This window comes from Schistocerca serialis, chromosome 8 (genome assembly GCF_023864345.2).
Source record: "Schistocerca serialis cubense isolate TAMUIC-IGC-003099 chromosome 8, iqSchSeri2.2, whole genome shotgun sequence".
Taxonomy (NCBI): domain Eukaryota; kingdom Metazoa; phylum Arthropoda; class Insecta; order Orthoptera; family Acrididae; genus Schistocerca; species Schistocerca serialis.
In genome coordinates this window covers 386,884,485-386,906,640 of record NC_064645.1, presented here as the reverse complement: position 1 = coordinate 386,906,640, position 22,156 = coordinate 386,884,485, and the positions used below count along the sequence as shown (strand labels likewise).

Below are 22,156 nucleotides of genomic sequence, written 5' to 3'. Positions count from 1 at the left end.
ATAAATGTTATTGACTGCATTTTTCACAATGAATAATATTCTAAAATAGAACTTTAGAAACTTTACCACAGGTACAAAGCAAGGAACATATTTATCCATTGGCAAACGAAATAATCACAATTACATCTTTACATTTAAGAACCACAGTAGAATGTTACAATTTACAATTAGAAATTCCCATATGAACAAAAGAAAAAGAATAGAAATCTAAAGAAAATCACGAAAAAATTTTATATGCGTAATTAGCAATGCCTATGTGTAGAGAGGACATTCACTGAGTGTCGATAGCTTTGCAGGACTCCTGGAGAGGTAAGGGCTTCACATGTCTAGACACAATCAGTTTATTCACGTTTATGTGCCATCTGGTGGCAGCACTTAACAAGAGAGCTGAGATTTGTCAACAAAAGGTGCAACTGACCCCCGCCCTATAGAATCCGAGTGTCATCACGGGCCACTTTGATTCTACATAGCAGAAATTTAGACCAGACACTTAATATCAGTTACAGCCTTGTCTGAAAGTCTTAGTGGAATAACTTCTCTTAATAAACATTTAGTGACTGAAGTGCCCCATTAAGGTAGGCTGAAGAAAATTTTAGAGTTTTACTGCAATATGTTGCGGAATACAGAGCGGACATATTCGGTAGCACAGGCGTGGTACCAGTTTCGAGTTACACGCGCGCGGTACGCCTCGGTTTTCCAGTGGTGGACCGAGGCAGCCAAGCCAGCTTTAATAGAATGCATATGAATTTGTGCGAGGGAAACGCCACTTGGCAAGGGCACGTGCAAGAATCTCATCTTTTTGACATTGCTTCAATCTAAGGGGTAGGTGGATGAAAGAGGTAACTTCAATGTAGTGAGAATTAGTTCCATTCTGCCATTTGTCGTGGTTTAAACTGCAGTACTGTACCTACTGGCAAAAAGTTGTTCCGTTTGAGCTGCTAGAAAGCATTTGTCGGATGCATGCACTGTTTTAAGATTTGGAGATAGCATTTGTTAAAATTTTGGGGTATTCTTTAATGTAGTTTTACGTAAATGGTTCAAATGGCTGCATGCACAATGGGACTTAACATCTGAGGTCACCAGTCCCTAGAACTTAGAACTGCTTAAACCTAACTAACCTAAGGACATCACACACATCCATTCCCAAGTCAGGATTCGAAACTGCGACCGTAGGAGCCGCGTGGTTACGAACTGAAGCGCCTAGAACCGCTCTGCACCGGGGCCGGCTAGTTTTATGTAACTTTAACGTAGTACGTATCAATGAACGCCTGCAAGGTTGGTACAGTCACTGGTACGTTTTACTTTTAAACAAAAGAAAAATCCATAACAAACGTTACTGAAGGTTAACATCGTTTTGACCCCAACATTAAACATTGTGGGTAACACTATTCCTATCCTGATTAACTTCTTTATAGATGTTTGTACTTATTTCTAGGAAGGAACACAATCTACATCCAGTGAAAGAGAAGTAGCAAGCATGTGACAATGCCAATGAAAATCAAACATCTAGCGAATACAAACTTTTTAAATGTTTCATTAGGAATGAGAGGTACAAGGCATTTCCTACCACTTTCGAGTTAACAAATAAATATGACGGACCACGTCCTATCAGCGAAAAAGGAATGCTTACGTGCTACAAAACTTCTGTAAATGATTACTGTTTTCAAAAATTTTAAGTATACATGAATGGTGAAGAAAATGAAGATCCAAAATTGCTTCATTAGTGTTGTTGCTAAAGTTAACAAAACCACACATGGTTTCTTCCTGAGTTCTTTATGCATATTTAATTCTAGTTTATTTATGTAAGCAGTTTTGATTCTCTGGTACTCGGCCGGGAATCAAATACGGGTGCTAGTGTGTTAATTCAGTCACTCAGAACAACAGACATCCTTATCTTAGGAATAGTTCTGCAACAGTTTTTTTTCTTATGTATAAGGTCTCCGGTATACTGTACTCTATGTAAGATAGTAAGTATTTGCTCCCAAAACTTTTCGAGATAATTTTGATGAAGACAGTGCTAATCCACAGTAATAGGAACGTTTCTATAAACAAACAATTCCCTATGACTTAAATCAATGTTTTTACCGGGTGATTACGGAGATGAAAAAGTAGTATTAGAATTAGTAGAAAAAGCTGCAAATAAGCCCATTGTAATAATACGATTTATAGAAATAGCCAAAAACATAGCAAACAATAAGTCAAAACTACATTCTCGTAGGTTAGCACTGTCTTCCGTCGACTTCACGGTTCTTTCCGAAAACGTTTGCGAAAGAGCAGCTATCGTCCTCTTTCTGACACGTTATTGCTTAAATATCTGAATGAATTGGCCAGTTAAAGACATTAAATTACCAGAGAAGCTAGTCACTATGCTAAATTCTCCACTACTTATACTATCGTTGCACAATGTGTGCGACATTGTCAGCGCATTTATTTGAATGGGCAGTAGTGCTGTTGTGGTGCGAATAAGGGCAGAGAATCTACCTCAGAAACCTTCGGCTGGTAAAAATGGCGCCAATTTCAGCCGTTAGGCGGAGGGATGCTCTACAGTTCCGACTGCCCGTCGCCGAGAGAACAGAATCCTATGCCCCTCTGCTGCCTTCAACATTGCTTGGCCATGTTTTGCTGATTGTAGGGGATCCTCGTCATTGGCTTAGACTTTAGAACAGTCGGGGGCGGTTCTTACAAGTCAGTTCCCCTTGTGTTGGTACCTGAAGCCAAGTGGTGGGGGTTTCGGTGAACGGACACTTCGAAACGCGAGTCTATAAAGCCACCAGGATCCAGCTGTTTTCCCTCGCAGTCCATAGTTAAGTTACTTGGCCGCCCGCCGCTGGTGCGTCGACATCTGAACCGCTTCCATGAGGTGAGCTGCCCCTTTATTACTCCGCTTTGCGGCATACTATGTCATTTTCACTCGGTTCAGGCCCTGCTTAAAGTGATTCCCAGGGCGAGCAGCTGCAGTTGGCAATGTTTCGCATGTAGTTTTTTTGTACAGGGAGCCTCTGTGGGCGGGCGCTCGTTCTCCTTTTGTATTGTGTCACTGAATTTCAGGGCGCACATTACCAGAAGGCAGTGCTAACGTAAAAATATTTGACATGTCCCTGGTAGCCCACTGAAGTAATCTTTCGTCACTGCATACAAATAAGTCTTTCATGGCGACTGCGACCACGTTTGGCATTAAAGAATGCAATTTTCTTGGTCGCCGAAAGATACATTTTTTTATTCGCCATTTCATATGATGGATTTCGGTATCGTAATCATCAGATCTTACTTCGACACATAGCATCATGTCATTTTATAGAATTTCCGTCATAACGTCAGTGCATAAACTGTTCATTAAAATCCATAATAGAAGAGAAACGTATCTTATTCTGTATTCAATAACACTGGAAGAGAGGAATTACTTTATTCGTTGCAAGATACGGTAGGTATCACTAAAATTACAGGACACGAAAAATGGTTTAAATGGCTCTGAGTACTATGCGACCTAACTTCTAAGGTCATCAGTCGCCTAGAACTTAGAACTACTTAAACCTAACTAACCTAAGGACATCACACACATCCATGCCCGAGGCAGGATTCGAACCTGCGACCGTAGCGGTCGCGCGGTTCCAGACTGTAGCGCCTAGAACCGCTCGGCCACATCGGCCGGCGAAATGTGGAACATAATTCTTAATAGGGTGTGAGATTCCCATGGACGGCAATGAAAGCTGTGCAACTCGCTACCACGCTGGTCTCAAGGGATTTTTTTCTTTCTTCCTTTTAATTTATAGTCTTCCGGGACGTGTCCGTATAGTCGTTTCATCAGTGGAGCCTCATTTCCGACGATACAAACCAAAGGACAACATACCTAGTATTTAAAATAATTGAAAAGCCACGACCGCTTCATATCGTTTACTAGATGACCGGTTTCAGCACTCTGAAGGTGCCGTCATCGGATCTGAAACGCGGATTAAAATTAGATTTGTGCCTCATGTGCCAACATGAGGCAGAGCATCTGATGAAAATCATTGTCACAACCGATAAAAAAAAAATAAACTGCTTTCATGGTCGTTCTTTCCATAAAATATAAAACTGAAATCACAGGCAGTGGTAGTTTCATGTGGTGACTTCAGTTTTATATTTTATGGAAACAACGACCATGAGAGGAGTATTTTTAATATTTTCTATTGGTTGTGACAGTGATTTTTATCAGATGCTCTGCCTCATGTGCCACGATGTCCATAGGGTTTTATAAATGTTAATCCACGTTTCAGATCTGATGATGGCACCTTCAGAGTGCTGTAACCGGTCATCTAGTAAACGATATTGAAGCGATCGTGGCCTTTCAATTATTTTAAAAACAGAGTCATCGCCCCACGACACACTACGCGTTCACTGCAAATCAATACCCAGTCCCCGAGCGGTTAAAAACTCCGACTCGGCCGGGAATCAAACACGGGTGCATCGGTTAGCAATTCGCCGTGCTGACCGCGCAGCTACCGACGTGAACAAGTCACAATGCTGCCAAGGAGTTCTCATCGTGGAGGGTTTCATCCTCCACCAGCGAAATTGATAAATGCTAGATGGTCGTTGGTGTGTGTGGGCGTGCTAGAGAGCGTCTCCTCAACGCATCCCAGACGTGCTCCACTGAATTTAATATATCCGCCGTCCGCGGGTAGGAAAATCTCAGAGTGTGAGTTGTAGCGGTTTTATTTAAACTAAAGTCTTTCTTCAAAATTTACAAAACAATTTTCGTCAGGTAGGACTGATCCTCCAAGCCTACCAGTAACTAAATCGGAGATTCTTCCAAACATAAACTGTCTGTAGTAACCATACAGCTTCACCAAACCAAGCCCCGGATGTCTCGTGAAGAGCGGCGCGGAGTCCACGTTGCCGTCACCTGAGTCCGAGGACGAGTCGAAGCCCTGCGTGGATGGCTCTGGTACGCTAGCGGCGGTGGACGATGACGCAGCGGCTATGATGACACCAGTGGGATGGCTCGGCGTGAACCGCCTCTCCAGGTTTATTTATTTTTTTTTCTTTATTGTGATTTCATTCCCCTGCCCCATATGGCCAGGGGAGGGCTGTCAGCGGCACAATCCGCCGCTCTTCAGCCGAGTGACATGAACTTAAAATAAGAATAAAATGGTACATACAGAAGGCGATAAAGGGGAACTTAAAACAGAATAATGGGAGAAAATGGAGGTACAAAATATAGACTAACACAGAGACGTTCATGGAGGACAGTTAAAAAAATTCACCAGAAAGTTAAAAAAACACAGTTGGCGATTCTTCAAAACTCTGAGAAGACACTGAATGTACATGCACACTCCGGAACAACACACTTAAAACCCACTTGGAACACACACTACGAAGAAGAAAACTGCCAGGCGTGACCTGCCGAGGGAAAGGGCAGAGAGGATGGAAAAGGAGGGGTGAGCAAGGGGCAGCAGGGGAAGCGGCGGGATGAAGAGAGGAGGGGCAGCAGTGGGTACACGAAGAGGCAGGAGACACGTGGGGCAGGAGACGAAGAGGGAAGACAGGGCAGGAGGGAGTGCAGAGACACTGGAAGGGGGCACAAGAGATGTAGGGGGAGTAGGAGGGGGAAGCCGCTAAGGAGGAGGGAGGGGGAGGAGAGGGAGCCCTGAGGAGAAGGCAGGAAGATGGGGTTAGAGTTGGTAGGAAGGGTAGATGTCAGGGCGAAGCTCATCATCCGGGAGGGGTCCTCTCCTAGCTCCTGCGCCAGCCTAAATACTGCTTGGCGCATGGATATGGCTGGCTCTATTTGCAGTCACGTGTCGAGCGGAAAGAAATAGGTTCGCGGGTGTAGCGACCTCTTGCGGCGCCGTGGACGCCTCCTGGTGGTCTCTGGGAAGCGTCTGTTTCCGGGACGACCGGCCAGGATGACCCCTACTCAGTCCGGGGCCCGCTGTACCGGTCTGCTTCGCGGGAAGCGAGAGCTGCAGGCGCTTAGTCTGGACACAGTAGAATTTAAGTCGGAGGAAGGAGCAGGCCAGTCCATTTGACGATGGTCCTCTTCTTTCAAGAGCTGTTATACCTGCACTGGTCTACGCGTTTGCGCATTATCATCCATAAAAAATGAAGTCGTGTCTAGGAATACTGTTGAACATGGTGTATTGATGGTTCAGCTATTACGGTGTGGGGAGGAACGATGTTGCATGGCCATCCTGACCTCCAGATCTTTGAACTCGGTCCACCCACTGGTCAACGTTAGTGTGACACTGCACGCCCTGCCCATGTGCTTCTTTTCAGAGGTGCATTCGGTATTAACTTCATTCTTATGGACGACAGTGCGCGACCGCATCGAAGGGCACAGCTGGAGCAGCTCTTGGAACGAGAGGTTATTTGCTGAATTCACTGGCCTGCCCGTTCCCCAGACTTGAATCGCATGGAGCACATGTGTGAGGCATTGGCGAGATGTCCACATGCACTATCGGCCATCCAGCAGTTGTGTACTGCACTGGTGAAGGAATGGGCCGGCCGGAATGGCCGTGCGGTTCTAGGCGCTGCAGTCTGGAACCGACCGCCCGCTACGGTCGCAGGTTCGAATCCTGCCTCGGGCATGGATGTGTGTGATGTCCTTAGGTTAGTTAGGTTTAATTAGTTCTAAGTTCTAGGCGACTGATGACCTCAGAAGTTAAGTCGCATAGTGCTCAGAGCCATTTGAGCCATTTTTGAAGGAATGGAACGCCGTACCACAATAAATGCTCACCAACCTTGCAGCCAGCATGGAAGCACACTGCAGCCGTTCGTGGTGACCACAAATGCTGTTAAGAACCACGTCCCGCCTTTTGTAATGTCTAGGGGACCATCACGAACTGTGGTGATTTGAGGGTAATTAATGTTTTCAACATTTCGCGGCCCTCTCAGCAACAGTATTAATATTTTAATTTTAATAATCCACAGCCTCACTTGCACCGTATACCTAGAATTTACCTAGGTTTCAGTCGGGAAAACCCAACCTTCTTCAGAATAACAGTAACTACCGTTTGTCCATAGTGGACATCGTCATGCTAAAACTACAAATCCATAAATTATCGTCAGACTGTAAAAACGTATCTGCAACTGCGTCGGACCCACTTCGCGACCGCGAAGTATGAGTTCCAGTACAGCGCTCGTGTGTGCCGCATCGCGGTCGCGAAGTGGGTCCGACGCAGTTTCAGATACGTTTTTACAGTCTGACGATAATTTATGGATTTGTAGTTTTAGCATGACGATGTCCACTATGGATAAACGGTAGTTACTGTTATTCTGAAGAAGGCTGGGTTATCCCGACTGAAACCTAGGTAAATTCTAGATAAACGGTGCTACTGAGGCTGCTGATTATTAAAATTAATGTAATTAATGTTCTTAAATAAAAGTGTCATTTCTGTTGGTTTCATTGCTCGTCTCTTTCAGTTCCTCATGTGCTATACTGCAGCAATTCTTTCAACGTATGCTCCAAGTTTCATCGAGCTATATTACTTGACAGTGACACATCGTGCGAAACTTACTTTCGTCCGTAAGTTTTGCACGCAATTGTACTAGAATATTATCAAATATCAGTCATCCCTGGACCATAAAGTATTAGCGGAACGGAAATTTTTGAGAAATATCTCTATCTTGTCCATCTAATAAGGGAAGCTCGTGTATCCCTCGCAATTGGCAGGTCACGACGGATTAGAATACAACTACGTTGTACTCTTCATAGATTAAATGTGATTTGAAAGCATGGTTGTGAGTATGAATGGGGGTGGGGGAGGGTGGCTGACGTTGGATTTGGGAATGTCGGTAACTGGAAGCTACTGTAACAGGAGTAGTAGTGATGTTGGGTTGCGGACTGGGACGGGTTTTGGAGTCTTGATCTCAAGAGCGGATACAGTTAGCAGGAGTATAGGCGATGCAATGTGTAAACTTCAGAAAGAGAGAGACAGTTACAATTTTCTTAGTCTAACAAGCAGATCGGGCCCTGTCGTCTCCACCGGTCTTTCCGAGATTTATGATATATACGAGGCTTGTCTAAAATTAAAGAGAAGTGGGAGCACCAGATGGACAAGCTACTACAAAAATACAGCATTTTTGGCGCGGGTCGGGCGAGGCATTAGCTGTTTATGTCAACCTCGTTTCTTGCCAGCAGTTACCACAGTGGGAATATTACAGAACAGTAATTAGAGGGGTGTGGATTCGAGTCAATACGAAAAACAATTTTTTAATTCTTTTATTTTAATTTGTACCTTACCTGCACTGCACTGTAAATAATCCTAAATACTACTGAATGTATTGTATTTATTAAAATGTTAACAAAAAACCTCAAAAGAAAAGGCAAATGAAAATTTGGGTTTGCAGATAAATATGCAACGTATGATTCCCCTCAAAAGCACTCCGCTAGTGCAACTCTGCGATGTCCTTTTTTATTGCCTGGTGAATATTTTCGTCAACAAGCTTCAGAACTGCTCCTAATCTCATGGACACAGGAAAAGAAATCGCTTGCCTAGATGGTTGCATCAAATTACATTCCACTGTACATGGACAGCTATCCTTGCCAATACTGGGGTAAATAATGCGTTACACATGGTTCACTGCCAAACTGCGCGATGGGAAAGAACCTTATCTGAGTGTAAACAATTTTGTTTTTCTATAGATACCTTCAAACAACTACGCAACTATAAAAACGCAGCGTTCATAATGTGTGCAAGATTCCCGAAAATTACTGCTTCCTCTTGTCACGATGGGTATCACGTCCTCATGTATAAATAATCATCTGTGAACTAATAAAAGTACATAGTGCTATATACGAAGTTCTCATGTGTGCCTTACAATACCTCCCTGGGAATTTACGAGGGTGAATCAAATGAAAACCTTAAATATTTTTTAAATATTATTTATTGTGCAGAAGTGTACAAAGCTGTATCACTTTTCAACATAATCTCCCGCACGCTCAATGCAAGTCCTCTAGCGCTTACAAAGTGCATAAATTCCTTTAGAAAAAAATTCTTTTGGTAGTCCGTGCACCCACTAACGCACCGCGTGGCGTACCTCTTCATCAGAACGTGTTTCCTCCCATTGTGTCTTTTAGTGGTCCAAACATATGGAAATGACTTGGGGCGAGTTCTGGTGAGTATCGTAGATGAGGAAAACACTCAAAATGCAGGTCTGTGATTGTTGGAACTGTTGCACGGGCAATGTGGGGCCTTGCATTGTCATGTTGCAAAAGGACACCTGCTGACAGCAATCCACGTCGCTTTGATTGATTGCAGGCCGCAGATGACTTTTTAGGAGATCTCTGTATGATGCACTGGTGACAGTGGTCCCTCTAGGCATGGTATGCTCCAAAAGGACGCCTTTTTCGTTCCAAAAGAGAGTCAGCATAGCCTTCTCTGCTGATGGTTCTGTTCGAAACTTCTTTGGTTTTGGTGATGAGAAATGGCGCCATTCCTTGCTCGCTCTCTTCGTTTCCGGTTGGTGGAAGTGAACCCAGGTTTCGTCCCCAGTAACGATTCTTGCAAGGAAGCCATCACCTTCTCGTTCAAAGTGCCGAAGAAGTTCTTCACAAGCATCAACACGTCGTTCTCTCATTTCAGGAGTCAGCTGCCGTGGCACACATCTTCCAGACACTTTGTGAAATTGTAGCACATCATGCACAATGTGGTGTGCTGATACATGACTAATCTGTAAACATGCTGCAATGTCATTCAGTGTCAGTCGGCGGTTTTCCTTCACTATGGCTTGTTCTGTGGAGTCACAACTCGTTGTGCCTGACCTGGACGAGGAGCATCTCCCACTGAAGTCACCATTCCTACTCCATTCGTTGACTTGCTGCTGTGACAAACATGCATCACCGTACTGAACCGGCATTTGTCGATGAATTTCAATAGGTCTCACACCTTCACGACGCAAAAACCGAATAACAGAACGCTGTTCTTCCGTGGTGCAAGTCGCAAGTGGGGCGGCCATCTTTATACTCATACTGCGACTGTGTGTGTGTGCATCTGCACTATGCTGCCACCTACAGGCCATTCTGCACGCTGTCTGCAGCACGCTTACCAACTTATAGGATAAGGGCGCGAAATTTAGATTTGTTATTACAAATTTAAGGTTTTCATTTGGCTCACCCTCGTATTTGGAATCCGGAATTTTCTTTGCCTTTCCTTCGCATGGATTATATGAAAATCTAAGAAATACAATATTTTGAGCATTATTTTCTATTTATTTCCAGTGTAAGTAACGTGTAAATTGAAAAAAATAATGAATACAACTCTGCTCAGGAACTCAAATCAACGGCGTTCTGGTTGCCGTTCTTTACTCCTTTCGCTGTGCCGACCGCTGGGTATGAACGAAGTTAACATAGGCACCTGCACCAAAAATGCTATTTTTTTCTGAATGTTCGGTCATCTGGATCTCCCACTTCTATCACTTTCGTAACTGGCCAAAACCTGCATATATAAGAAATTTGGACGAAATCGGTGATGACAAGTAGACGCGGTCCCCTAGTAAGACGTGCATCGACATCTATATCTACATCCACACTCCACAAGCCACCTGACGGTATGTGGCGCAGGGTACCTTGAGTACCTCTGTCGGTTCTCCCTTCTATTCCAGTCTCGTATTGTTCGTGGAAAGAAAGATTGTCGGTATGCCTCTGTATGGGCTCTAATCTCTCTGATTTTATCCTCATGGTCTCTTCGTGAGATATACGTAGGAGGCAGCAATATAATGCTTGACTCCTCGGTGAAGGTATGTTCTCGAATCTTCAACAAAAGCCTGTACCGAGCTACTGAGCGTCTCTCCTGCAGAGTCTTCCACTGGAGTTTATCTATCATCTCTGTAACGCTTTCGCGATTACTAAATGCTCCTGAAACGAAGTGCGCTGCTCTCCGTTCGATCTTGTCTATCTCTTCTATCAACCCTATCTGGTACAGATCCCACATCAATGAGCAATATTCGAACAGTGGGCGAACAAGTGTACTGTAACCTACTTCCTTTGTTTTCGGATTGTATTTCCTTTGGATTCTTCCAATGAATCGCACTCTGGCATCTGATTTACCGACGATCAACTTTATATGATCATTCCATTTTAAATCACTCCTAATGCGCACTCCCAGACAATTTATGGAATTAGCTGCTTCCAGTTGGTGATCTGCTATATTGTAGCTAAATGATAAAGGATCTGTCTTTCTGTGTATTCCCAGCACATTACACTTGTCTACATTGAGATTCAATTGCCAGTCCCTGCACCATGCGTCAATTCGCTGCAGATCCTCCTGCATTTCAGTACAATTTTCCATTGTTACAACCCCTCGATATACTACAGCATCATCCGCAAAAGACCTCAGTGAACTTCCGATGTTATCCACAAGGACATTTATACATATTGTGAATAGCAACAGTCCTACAACACTCCCCTGCGGCACACCTGAAATCACTCTTACTTCGGAAGACTTCTCTCCATTGAGAATAACATGCTGTGTTCTGTTATCTAGGATCTCTTCAATCCAATCACACAATTGGTCTGATAATCCATATGCTCTTACTTTGTTCATTAAACGACTGTGGGGAACTGTATCAAACGCCTTGCGGAAGTTAAGAAACACAGGATCTACCTGGGACCCGTGTCTATGGCCCTCTGAGTCTCGTGGACGAATAGCGCGAGCTGGGTTTCACACGATCGTCTTTTTTGAAACCCATGCTGATTTCTACAAAGTAGATTTCTAGTCCCCAGAAAAATCATTATACTCGAACATAATACGTGTTCCAAAATTCTACAACTGATCGTTGTTAGAGATATAGGTCTATAGTTCTGCACATCTGTTCGACGTCCCCTTCTTGAAAATGGGGATGATCTGTGCCCTTTTCCAATCCTTTGAAACGCTAAGCACTTATAGAGACCTACAGTACACCGCTGCAAGAAGGGGGGCAAGTTCCTTCGCGTTCTCTGTGTAAAATCGAACTGGTATCCCATCAGGTCCAGTGGCTATTTCTCTTTTGAGCGATTTCAGTTGTTTCTCTATCCCCCTGTCATCTATTTCGATATGTACCATTTTGTCATGTGTGCGACAATCTAGAGTGTTTCAGTACCATTTTGGTCACAGAGTGTCTGGACATTTTGTTTTGATCCCCCTACCGCTTTGACAGTGAGTAGAGAACTGTAGGTGTGCACGTCTCTAGATCGGTGAGACCTGCTGATGTGGAAAGCTCCACCAGTGGCAAAGCGCGGAGCACCGACGGCGCGTAGGCCTACCTTGTACTGCATGACATCGACGGCCTGCGTGAAGCCTCCGTTGGCCTGCGACTCGAAGCTGTAGTGCTGCGTGAGCTGGCGCTGCAGCCGCTGCGCCTGAAGGCAGGCCTACCTTGTACTGCATGACGTCGACGGCCTGCGTGAAGCTGCCATTGGCCTGCGACTGGAGGCTGTAGCGCTGCGCGAGCTGCCACTGCAGCCGCTGCAGCGGCAGGTGGACCTACCGTGTACTGCATGACGTCGATGGGCTACGTGAAGCCGCCGTTGGCCTGCGACTCGAGGCTGTAGCGCTGCGCAGGCTGCTGCTGCAGCCGCTGCGGCATCAGGTGGGCCTACCTCGTACTACATGACGTCGATGGCCTGCGTGAAGCCGCCGTTGGCCTGCGACTCGAGGCCGTAGCGCTGCGCGAGCTGCCGCTGCAGCCGCTGCGGCGGCAGGTGGACCTACCATGTACTGCATGACGTCGACGGCCTGCGTGAAGCCTCCGTTGGCCTGCGACTCGAGGCTGTAGTGCTGCGCGAGCTGGCGCTGCAGCCGCTGCGCCTGAAGGCAGGCCTACCTTGTACTGCATGACGTCGACGGCCTGCGTGAAGCTGCCATTGGCCTGCTACTGGAGGCCGTAAAGCTGCGCGAGCTGCCACTGCAGCGGCAGGTGGACCTACCGTGTACTGCATGACGTCGATGGGCTGCGTGAAGCCGCCGTTGGCCTGCGACTCGAGGCCGTAGCGCTGCGCGAGCTGCCGCTGCAGCCGCTGCGGCGACAGGTGGACCTACCATGTACTGCATGACGTCGACGGCCTGCGTGAAGCCTCCGTTGGCCTGCGACTCGAGGCTGTAGTGCTGCGCGAGCTGGCGCTGCAGCCGCTGCGCCTGAAGGCAGGCCTACCTTGTACTGCATGACGTCGACGGCCTGCGTGAAGCTGCCATTGGCCTGCGACTGGAGGCCGTAAAGCTGCGCGAGCTGCCACTGCAGCCGCTGCAGCGGCAGGTGGACCTACCGTGTACTGCATGACGTCGATGGGCTGCGTGAAGCCGCCGTTGGCCTGCGACTCGAGGCCGTAGCGCTGCGCGAGCTGCCGCTGCAGCCGCTGCGGCGGCAGGTGGACCTACCTTGTACTGCATGACGTCGACGGCCTGCGTGAAGCCGCCGTTGGCCTGCGACTCGAGGCCGTAGCGCTGCGCGAGCTGGCGCTGCAGACGCTGCTGCAGGTCGGCCGACACGTGCCGCCGCGCCAGCAGCGCCGCCACAGACAGCGACAGCTCCGACAGCAGCAGCGCGAACAGCAGCGCGAAGTACTGCGGCACCAAAGCACACACACACACACACTAACACTGTGCGCTCCACTGTAATTGTAACGTGGCCCTGCACACAAAGTACAGGTAACGAGGGAAATTCCCCTGCAGCACTTCCCTCAGATGTAGTGGTAAAACGGCTCAGTGGATAGCCCGTCAAAAACTGAACTCAAATCGTGCGTGAAAACGAGAACAAGGTGTACTGAACTGTGAAAAAAAGATGCAAACCAGAAACAGAGATCGGTTCAAGCTCAAGATACACTACTGCCCATTAAAATTCCTACACCAAGAAGAAATGCAGATGATAAACGAGTATTCATAGGACAAATATATTATACTAGAACTGACATGTGTTTACATTTTCACGCAGTTTGGGTGCATAGATCCTGAGAAATCAGTACCCAGAACATCCACCTCTGGCCATAATAACGGCCTTGATACGCCTGGGCATTGAGTCAAACACAGCTTGGATGGCGTGTACAGGTACAGCTGCCCATGCAGCTCCAACACGATACCACAGTTCATCAGGAGTACTGACTGGCGTATTGTGACGAGCCAGTTGCTCGGCCACCATTGACCAGACGTTTTCAATTGGTGAGAGATCTGGGGAATATGCTGGCCAGGGCAGCAGTCGAACATTTTCTGAATCCAGAGAGGCCCGTGCAGGACCTGCAACATGCGGTCGTGCATTATCCTGCAGAAATGTAGGGTTTCGCAGGGATCGAATGAAAGGTAGAGCCACGGGTCGTAACACATCTGAAATGTAACGTCCACTGTTCAAAGTGCCGTCACTGCGAACATGAGGTGACCGAAACGTGTAACCAGTGGCACCCCACACCATCACGCCGAGTGATACGCCAGTACGGCGATCATGAATACACGCTTCCAATGTGCGTGCACCGCGATGTCGCCGAACACGGATACGACCACCATGATGCTCTAAACAGAACCTGGATTCATCCGAAAAAATGATGTTTTGCGAATTGTGCACCCAGGTTCGTCGTTGAGTACACAATCGCAGGCGCTCCTGCCTGTGATGCAACGTCAAGGGTAACCGCAGCCATGGTCTCCGAGCTGATAGTCCGTGCTGCTGCAAACGTCGTCTAACTGTTCGTGCAGATGGTTGTTGTCTTGCAAACGTCCCCATATGTTGACTCATGGACCGAGACGTGGCTGCACGATGTGTTACAGCCATGCGGATAAGACGCCTGTCATCTCGACTGCTAGTGTTACGAGGCCGTTGTGATCCAGCACGGCGTTCCATATTACCCTCCTGAACCCACTGATTCCATATTCTGCTAACAGTCATTGGATCTCGACCAACGCGAGCAGCAATGTCTCGGTACGATAAACTGCAATCGCGATAGGCTACAATCCGACCTTTACCAAAGTCGGAAACGTGATGGTATGCATTTCTCCTCCTTACACGAGGCATCACGACAACGTTTCACCAGGCAACGCCGGTCAACTGCTGTTTGTGTATGAGAAATTGGTTGTAAACTTTCCCCATGTCAGCACGTTGTAGGTGTCGCCACCGGCGCGAACCTCGTGTGAATGCTCTGAAAAGCTAATCATTTGCATATCACAGCCTCTTCTTTCTGTCGGTTAAATTTCGCGTCTGTAGCACGTCATCTTCGTGGTGTAGCAATTATAATGGCCAGTAGTGTATGTAACATTAAGCGACTCCGAAGAACCACGGCGTCGTGGCTGTGTGGTTCTGGTGTTGGACTGCAAATCGGGTGATCCGACTTCGAATCTCCCTAGTGCACCATACTTTTTTTTTGCCACAGTTTTATGAACTCTCCGACCGGTCACTGGCGTGTCTGTTCTCTTTCTGTAGTCTTGGCAATTGTCATACTATACACTGCTTGTAGAACATGAGTCATGTCGTAAGCATATATTACCGTCGTGAGTAAATGTGATGAATAGGCAGAGCAGGCGAGATGTTTCCTAGCCCTGTCATGTGAACTATGTTACAACGAAGGAATTCAAGAGTCAAAACTTCCAAGAAGGAACGCAAGAGGCATAACACGTGGTACTTGTGTGGAGTAGGTAGGTACGTACATCTGGAGGTCCCTTCGTCAAACGTCGCTTTTGCAGACGGACGTTACACCACGACACAGACCAAAGTTTGAATACAGCGAACAGAGACGTCAATGAGCGGACAGACATTTCTTAATTTTATGAAAACAAGGGACCGTTTGGGGAAGACTTGAACACGGATTTCTCCCTTCGCAGTTCAACACCATGACTGCCATTCAGAGTTGCTCGTTGTTACACATGCTGATTTTGGACCGTTCACTGTTCCTATTTTGCTTCTTTTTCCACAGTATACCTCCTTCCTCTTTTCATGCTTGATCTGTGTTCAGTGTACGGGCTATCCAATTGGCGATTTTACCACTGAATCGGAGGAGTGTGCCATAGAGAGTTCCCCTTGGAAGTCAAAGTCAGTAATTCGCCATGTAATGTTAACCACAAGAAACTGTCACTGGTTTATTTAATTGACTACGGGATAGCATTTGATTATGCGGAAAAAGAGGCAACAAAACAGACAAACATCACGGAATTTGGTGTTGAAAATAACTAAACAAATCTCTATTTGCTAGGCGAATGATGTCAGACATAGGTAAAAAGAAACTTAGAGTACTATTCTTACTTTCATTACATAATATCATACGGGATTTTTTTCTGAGGAAATTCATCAACTCAAGCTTAAGTTTTCCAAGTCCAAAAACGTGCAATACGAGTTATTCGTGTTCTGAACTCAGAAACATTCTGTAGAGGGCTTATTAATAAACTGGGGATACTAACTACTTAATGCCAATGTATATATCCCTTAAAGAAATTTATCATTAAAAATATATCTTTTTTTTCAAACCAACTGTTCAGGTCACGGAATCAATACTAGACATAAGATTAACTTTCACAAACATTTAACATCACTTGCTTTAGTCCAGAAAGTTGTCCACAATTCAGCAATATACATTTTCAATAACACACCAGCAGTCATAAAAAGTTAAACTAATAATAAAGTTCAGTTTGTAAGAGTTTATTGATGTTTATTGGTGCCCAGGTCCTATTCCATTGACGAATTTCTTAGCAAAACCGATTGGTCTCCGTGTATGTTATTAATAATATTACATAATGTTAATATTGGGTACAATCTGCCTTCTGCACAAATTTTTTGCAGTAATGAAATCATTGTAAATGAGCGCTGTAAAATATTTTTTTATGTTTTTTTAGTTTGATGAAGAGTGGCAACAATAGCCTAAAATCGTCATTGCACTTAAGTGTATTGAACAATTAATATTCTTTTAAATATAAATATGCTTAGGATTGCTTTTTGACCGATTCCACTTCCAGCAGGGCAATTTCGTTTGGGATCTGTGGAAAGTATATTAGCATATTTGTTCTTATTTTGTAAATATTTATTGTGTATTCTTATTGTTCGACTTGTTCCTCATCCCAGATTATCTTCAGCTTTAGATCGCACGAGCGTGCAGCAGAGGTGTAGCAAAAAAACTGGCAAGGGAGCCCTGAGTGCGAGGTCGCACGTTTAATCTCTAGTAAGGCTCATTTTAAAGTGTTGTGTTAACAATTAGGACAAGAAAAGTTTTAGCTGCTAATGACTCACCATGTGCATCAGTGCGGTGACAGAAAATCAGTGTCCGGGAGGTGCAGAGATCAACCTTCTATGGGATGGATCTATTACACTTCACAAAATGGACATTCAAGAAATGTTAAAAATAAACCATTAACTTGTACCATGAACACCGAATGAAAAATGCCGCGCTACATTGATCACAAAGTTTTGCACCATCAAAACTGAAGGCGAACCCTGGGAGTTACAAACCGCGAAGAGCATTCAGCTAGGTTTCCACTCTTAAAGAACGCGTGTAGAATCATGTTGGTGTAACAGAATGGTAAGAACTGATGGAATGTGTGGCATGCTACCGAATGCGGAATAGTCTACAGTGGACCTTATCGTGAAACTGACTATCCTTTAAGGTGCAGCCGCGGGCAGTGCTATAATATGTTTTATAGACATCCAGAGGCTGAGTTTCTTCTTTCGTTTCAGCTAGTACGAACTGCAAAGTTACACGCTTTTCAGGAGGGACACTTTGCTCTAAAGGTTCAAATGGTTCAAATGGCTCTGAGCGCTATGGGACTTAACTGCTGTGGGCATCAGTCCCCTAGAACTTAGAACTACTTAAACCTAACTAACCTAAGGACATCACACACATCCATGCCCGAGGCAGGATTCGAACCTGCGACCGTAGCAGTCACGCGGTTCCAGACTGTAGCGCCTAGAAACGCACGGCCACTCCGGCCGGCGGCCCTAAAGGAGTATGATTTTTTTTTTTACGTATACCAGGAACCAAGAGAAAGAAAGTTATATTAACCAGCTATTAGCCAAAATCAGTGCTCATACCATAGTTGTGGTTCTCTTACGTCCATTTTCCCACTCTTGCTTGCTGTGATGTAAATTTCCCTACTGGCCTTGGAAAATCACGCACACGAGATCGAATAGTAGGAGCCAGAGTACCCACGACTTCTTGCAGCACAGTAAATAACTTTCAGCCAGTGTACGGTCCAGATTAACAGTCGTCATAATTGTATACGAATACGTTAAGGCATTGATGTTAGTTCATCTAGACACAACTCTCTTGGTACTCTAATTTCCTGGGTCCCTTTCATAAGCATTTCTTTTTCAAATCACGACTGGTAAGAGTTGAAAACAAATTCCTTACTGAACGCTGGGATGAATTTGTTTATCTCATCTACAAATTTTTATGCCGATTCTGCGTCTGCTGTGCATTGTCAAATTGACGCTTTGTTTGAAATTTCCTTACCTTACGTTTTGCCAATCCTGTAAGACTCTTTGAAGTTACGCAACCATCCACTGCTGTCGTGAAATCACTGTAATCTACGTCGCGCGCAGTTTTATGTATATAACCTAGTAGGTCACTGTCATGCACATCTTGTAAATTGTATCGAGCAGCCTAGAAACGAGGAAACACCAGTTTTTGTGAAAAGTGTGCCTTGTCCTCCACTGAATATTCGTAGTTTTTCTTATCAATTACACGGTCATATTGCTAATTCGATTTTTTTTTTTACCATGCTGAGGACGATCTTCCATTTGCGTAACTGTGTTTACTCCCGCTCCTTTGGCAACGATTGCTCTTTACTACGTTTCACTGCAGACGGGAATTGCGGCTCTCTGTCCGACAAAGAAGATTAACTACAAGGCCCGATACCTGTTGCAATATCACTTTCACTTGTTAAAGTGTGTTCCGTCATCACTGCACTCGACATTTACACTGTCCGCACAGTGGAGCGTAAATGGCACGACGTATTCCACTGACTCATCTTGCAGGAACGCTGATATTTCAAGGCCACTTCTGTCTCAATCTGCGAAATTCCTTGGCTTCGTTTCTGACAAAATGTCAGCTTTGGCAACTGTTGTTGTAGATATAATACGATGTTTGCTTTGTTTATCGTTGCCATTCCTCTACTTTGTAGCCCTGTTGTGACTTTGTAGCCCTGTTGTGAGTTACTCGTCGACTAAGCAGTTCAGCTACGCTCTGTAGCCTCATGTTGTGTTCTCCATTGGATACATCCAGTCCCGCCCTCTGTTAATCATTAGCAGCAAATATTGTGGCTGCATGGCAGACAATATATGGGGCATCGAATGCCATAAACTGCATTGGCCTCTTGCGACGTCCCGCTCAAGGAGTATCTTGTAAGTGTAGGTCGACACCAAAAGATAGTAGGAAGAAAAGAGTTTTTCTGCTAGGCAGTAGACATTGCGTGGGTACAGACCAGATGATGCATGAAAGGATAGAAACTGAGACATGGTGCCGCTGGCGCCAGGGATCTCGAACTTAGAATGGCATCGCTGCCATCGATTATGGAGTCACCATCTTTGAGTTCCGCGATTCAGGCCGGTGGTCGGGTGATTAACGAGGAGAGAAAGGAGACAGCGGAGTGGATATTCGCAGGGTCGGAGGTGGCTTGTTGACGTTTACCGTGAGGCCTGTGGTACGACGCCTGTACGCTATGGGCAGGGTCAGCAAGAGGTCCCGGCAGTGACTTGATGGGACCTCGGGTTCGGTATCGCGGTGGTGCACTGTTGTGTTTTGGGGATTTTCTGCTGCGAGGGCATGTATAGGTTCTTGTTACTGGCCATTGAAATTGGGATGTGTCTCTGGCGTGACGGAGGAAATGTGTGATGCTCGCCGCTGTTGCATGTGAAAACGCTTCGTCTGCCTTGTGTCTGTGCAGGAAATTAGGTGAAGTAAATAGCTGATACCACGGCGACGTCTTGCTCTCACGCGTTGTTGAATATATTTCGGAATTACTGAATGGTGAAGATATCCCACGTGTAAAGCAAATGAAGGTACCGTTCTATTCTACTTAAATCTGTGCCAGTTATATGTCCATTTATATGCCCTTCTGTATTTGCAGAAGTTATAGAAGCGTGTAAACAGAGAGGTGTGTGAAAAGGGATGTAAAGTTGAAACCCAATAAGTGAATACACTCGAACTCTGTATTACTAAAGGTGCCTTTCCATACCAGTACCTACCTTGGGTAATAAGTGTTATTCAGAGGTTGTCATGGTACTGTACGTAATTATTATACACAAAATTGTTTATTCTGATTATACTAAATTGGAGATGTAAGATCGGTTGTCTGCCGCTGTAAATTACTATTGCCTCCTCTGTGTGGCAGCCTAGCATTGTCAGTGGCTTCAATCATTACTCCTGTCATATTTAGAGTTTTGTATTCGCGGGTTTGCTTAAGCTGACACTGTTGAGTTGTAAGACCTATAAGCAGACAAGTCAAACTGAGTATTCTATGAGCTCAAGACGATATTCTATTACGTGGTACCTTAGTTTGTTATAGGTTACAAGTATTTTACGTGTTATTAATATTCTGCTGTTTGCTTTGTCTAAAGAGGAGCTAGTTCTGTGAAGTAGTCGTTTATATTTTATTAGTGTGTTGCGCGTTGTGTCTTTTCATGTCAATTGTTTTTAAGAATCTACAAATGACTGTGTGTATGTTGCAGGTAGCTGAAACTGACGCGTTCACGGGGGTCGCGTCCTGACGGGGTCGATAGTGGCCCTTTTTACTACGGCACATCCGGCTATCCTCCTTCAGTACATTTGTCTCGCTTATATCGTTACTACGTTTGTCGAGTGAAATTAGGGCTTACTGTAATCACCTTATATGTTGAAGTTAAGTATCTCCCTTGGCAGGGCGCGAACCTTCGTGGATATAGTCGTATCCTCATCTGTAAAGATTGATAGTGTTATCATTTGTTCTCGTCACATGCATGATTATTTATCTTGTTACATGTAATGTCAGTAAAATGTAAGTGTTAGCGAGGTCCGAATTGGGACGTTGTATTCTCTTCTTGTGGAAACAAGTTTAAGTGATTTTATTCCCTTTTTAAGTAGCATTTAGATGGGTACGTTTTGCCTCCATGTTTGGTGTTTTTATGGCTTCCACGTTAATTAAAATTACAATAAAGGTAAATTTGGCAACGGAGGGTTTCGTGTATTTATTAGTTGCTAAGTGAATCCTAAGTTAAGTGCAGGTACGCTACAAGAAACTGGGTACCAGGTCACAAGTATAGTGAGGCCCGATGAGAGAAGACGCAGAAAATTTGTTTAAAATTTTTGACAAAGTGGATCGGGTTATCATAGTAGGTTGAGCGGGAAACGGCCGCATAAAGACAGAAATTACGGTGTTAGGGATCACCTGACTGGAATAGGAGTAGCACCCACACACACAGGTGTGAGTTTTGTGGAAGTCCTATAGTGACATGACCAGCCCTGCTGTGAGCCTCTTCACGCTGAGTTGAGCAGGCAGCCACTGACGGAAATGAAATCTCAAATGAGATGGGGATGTAGTATACGCGGCCAACAACTGCATGAGAGGGGGAAAGATGTGTTGGCTAAGCTTCTTGCAGGAAATGTACGGGGGCCATCATCATACGAAGCAAGATCCCTGTGGCTACTGGTGTCACAGAAGTACTGTACTTTTCTTTACGTGAGAATCAGGATTCAGGTACCATCTTGTGATAGACGTTAAAATAACAGAGCATCCCCACAAAATGCCTAAGAATGAACAGGAAAATAAATGTAGCTTATTTCATCACAATATTAGAGGACTGAGTGATAAGGTAAAAGAGCTTCTCATCTACATCTACATCCATACTCCGCAAGCCACCTGACGGTGTGTGGCGGAGGGTACCTTGAGTACCTCTATCGCTTCTCCCTTCTACTCCAGTCTCGTATTGTTCGTGGAAAGGAGGATTGGCGGTATGCCTCTGTATGGGCTCTAATCTCTCTGATTTTATCCTCATGGTCTCTTCTCCAGGTATACGTAGGAGGCAGCAATATACTGCTTGACTCCTCGGTGAAGGTATGTTCTCTAAACTTCAACAAAAGCCCGTACCGAGCCACTGAGCGTCTCTCCTGCAGAGTCTTCCACTGGAGTTTATCTATCATCTCCGTAATGCTTTCGCGATTACTAAATGATCCTTTAACGAAGCACGCTGCTCTCTGTTCGATCTTATCTATCTCTTCTATCAACCCTATCTGGTACGGATCCCACACTGGTGAGCAGTATTCAAGCAG

At 45.2% G+C, this 22,156-nt stretch overlaps 1 protein-coding gene across 1 annotated transcript in view; it reads right to left on the bottom strand.

Moving 5' to 3' along the window:
• The window catches only part of LOC126417028 (CD151 antigen-like), a 212,838-nt gene that overhangs the window by 136,509 nt on the left and 54,173 nt on the right, over positions 1-22,156 (bottom strand). Inside the window, exon 2 of the mRNA XM_050084919.1 lies at positions 13,329-13,514. Coding sequence (XP_049940876.1) covers positions 13,329-13,514 — 186 coding nt within the window. The remainder of the gene's footprint in view (positions 1-13,328; positions 13,515-22,156) is intronic.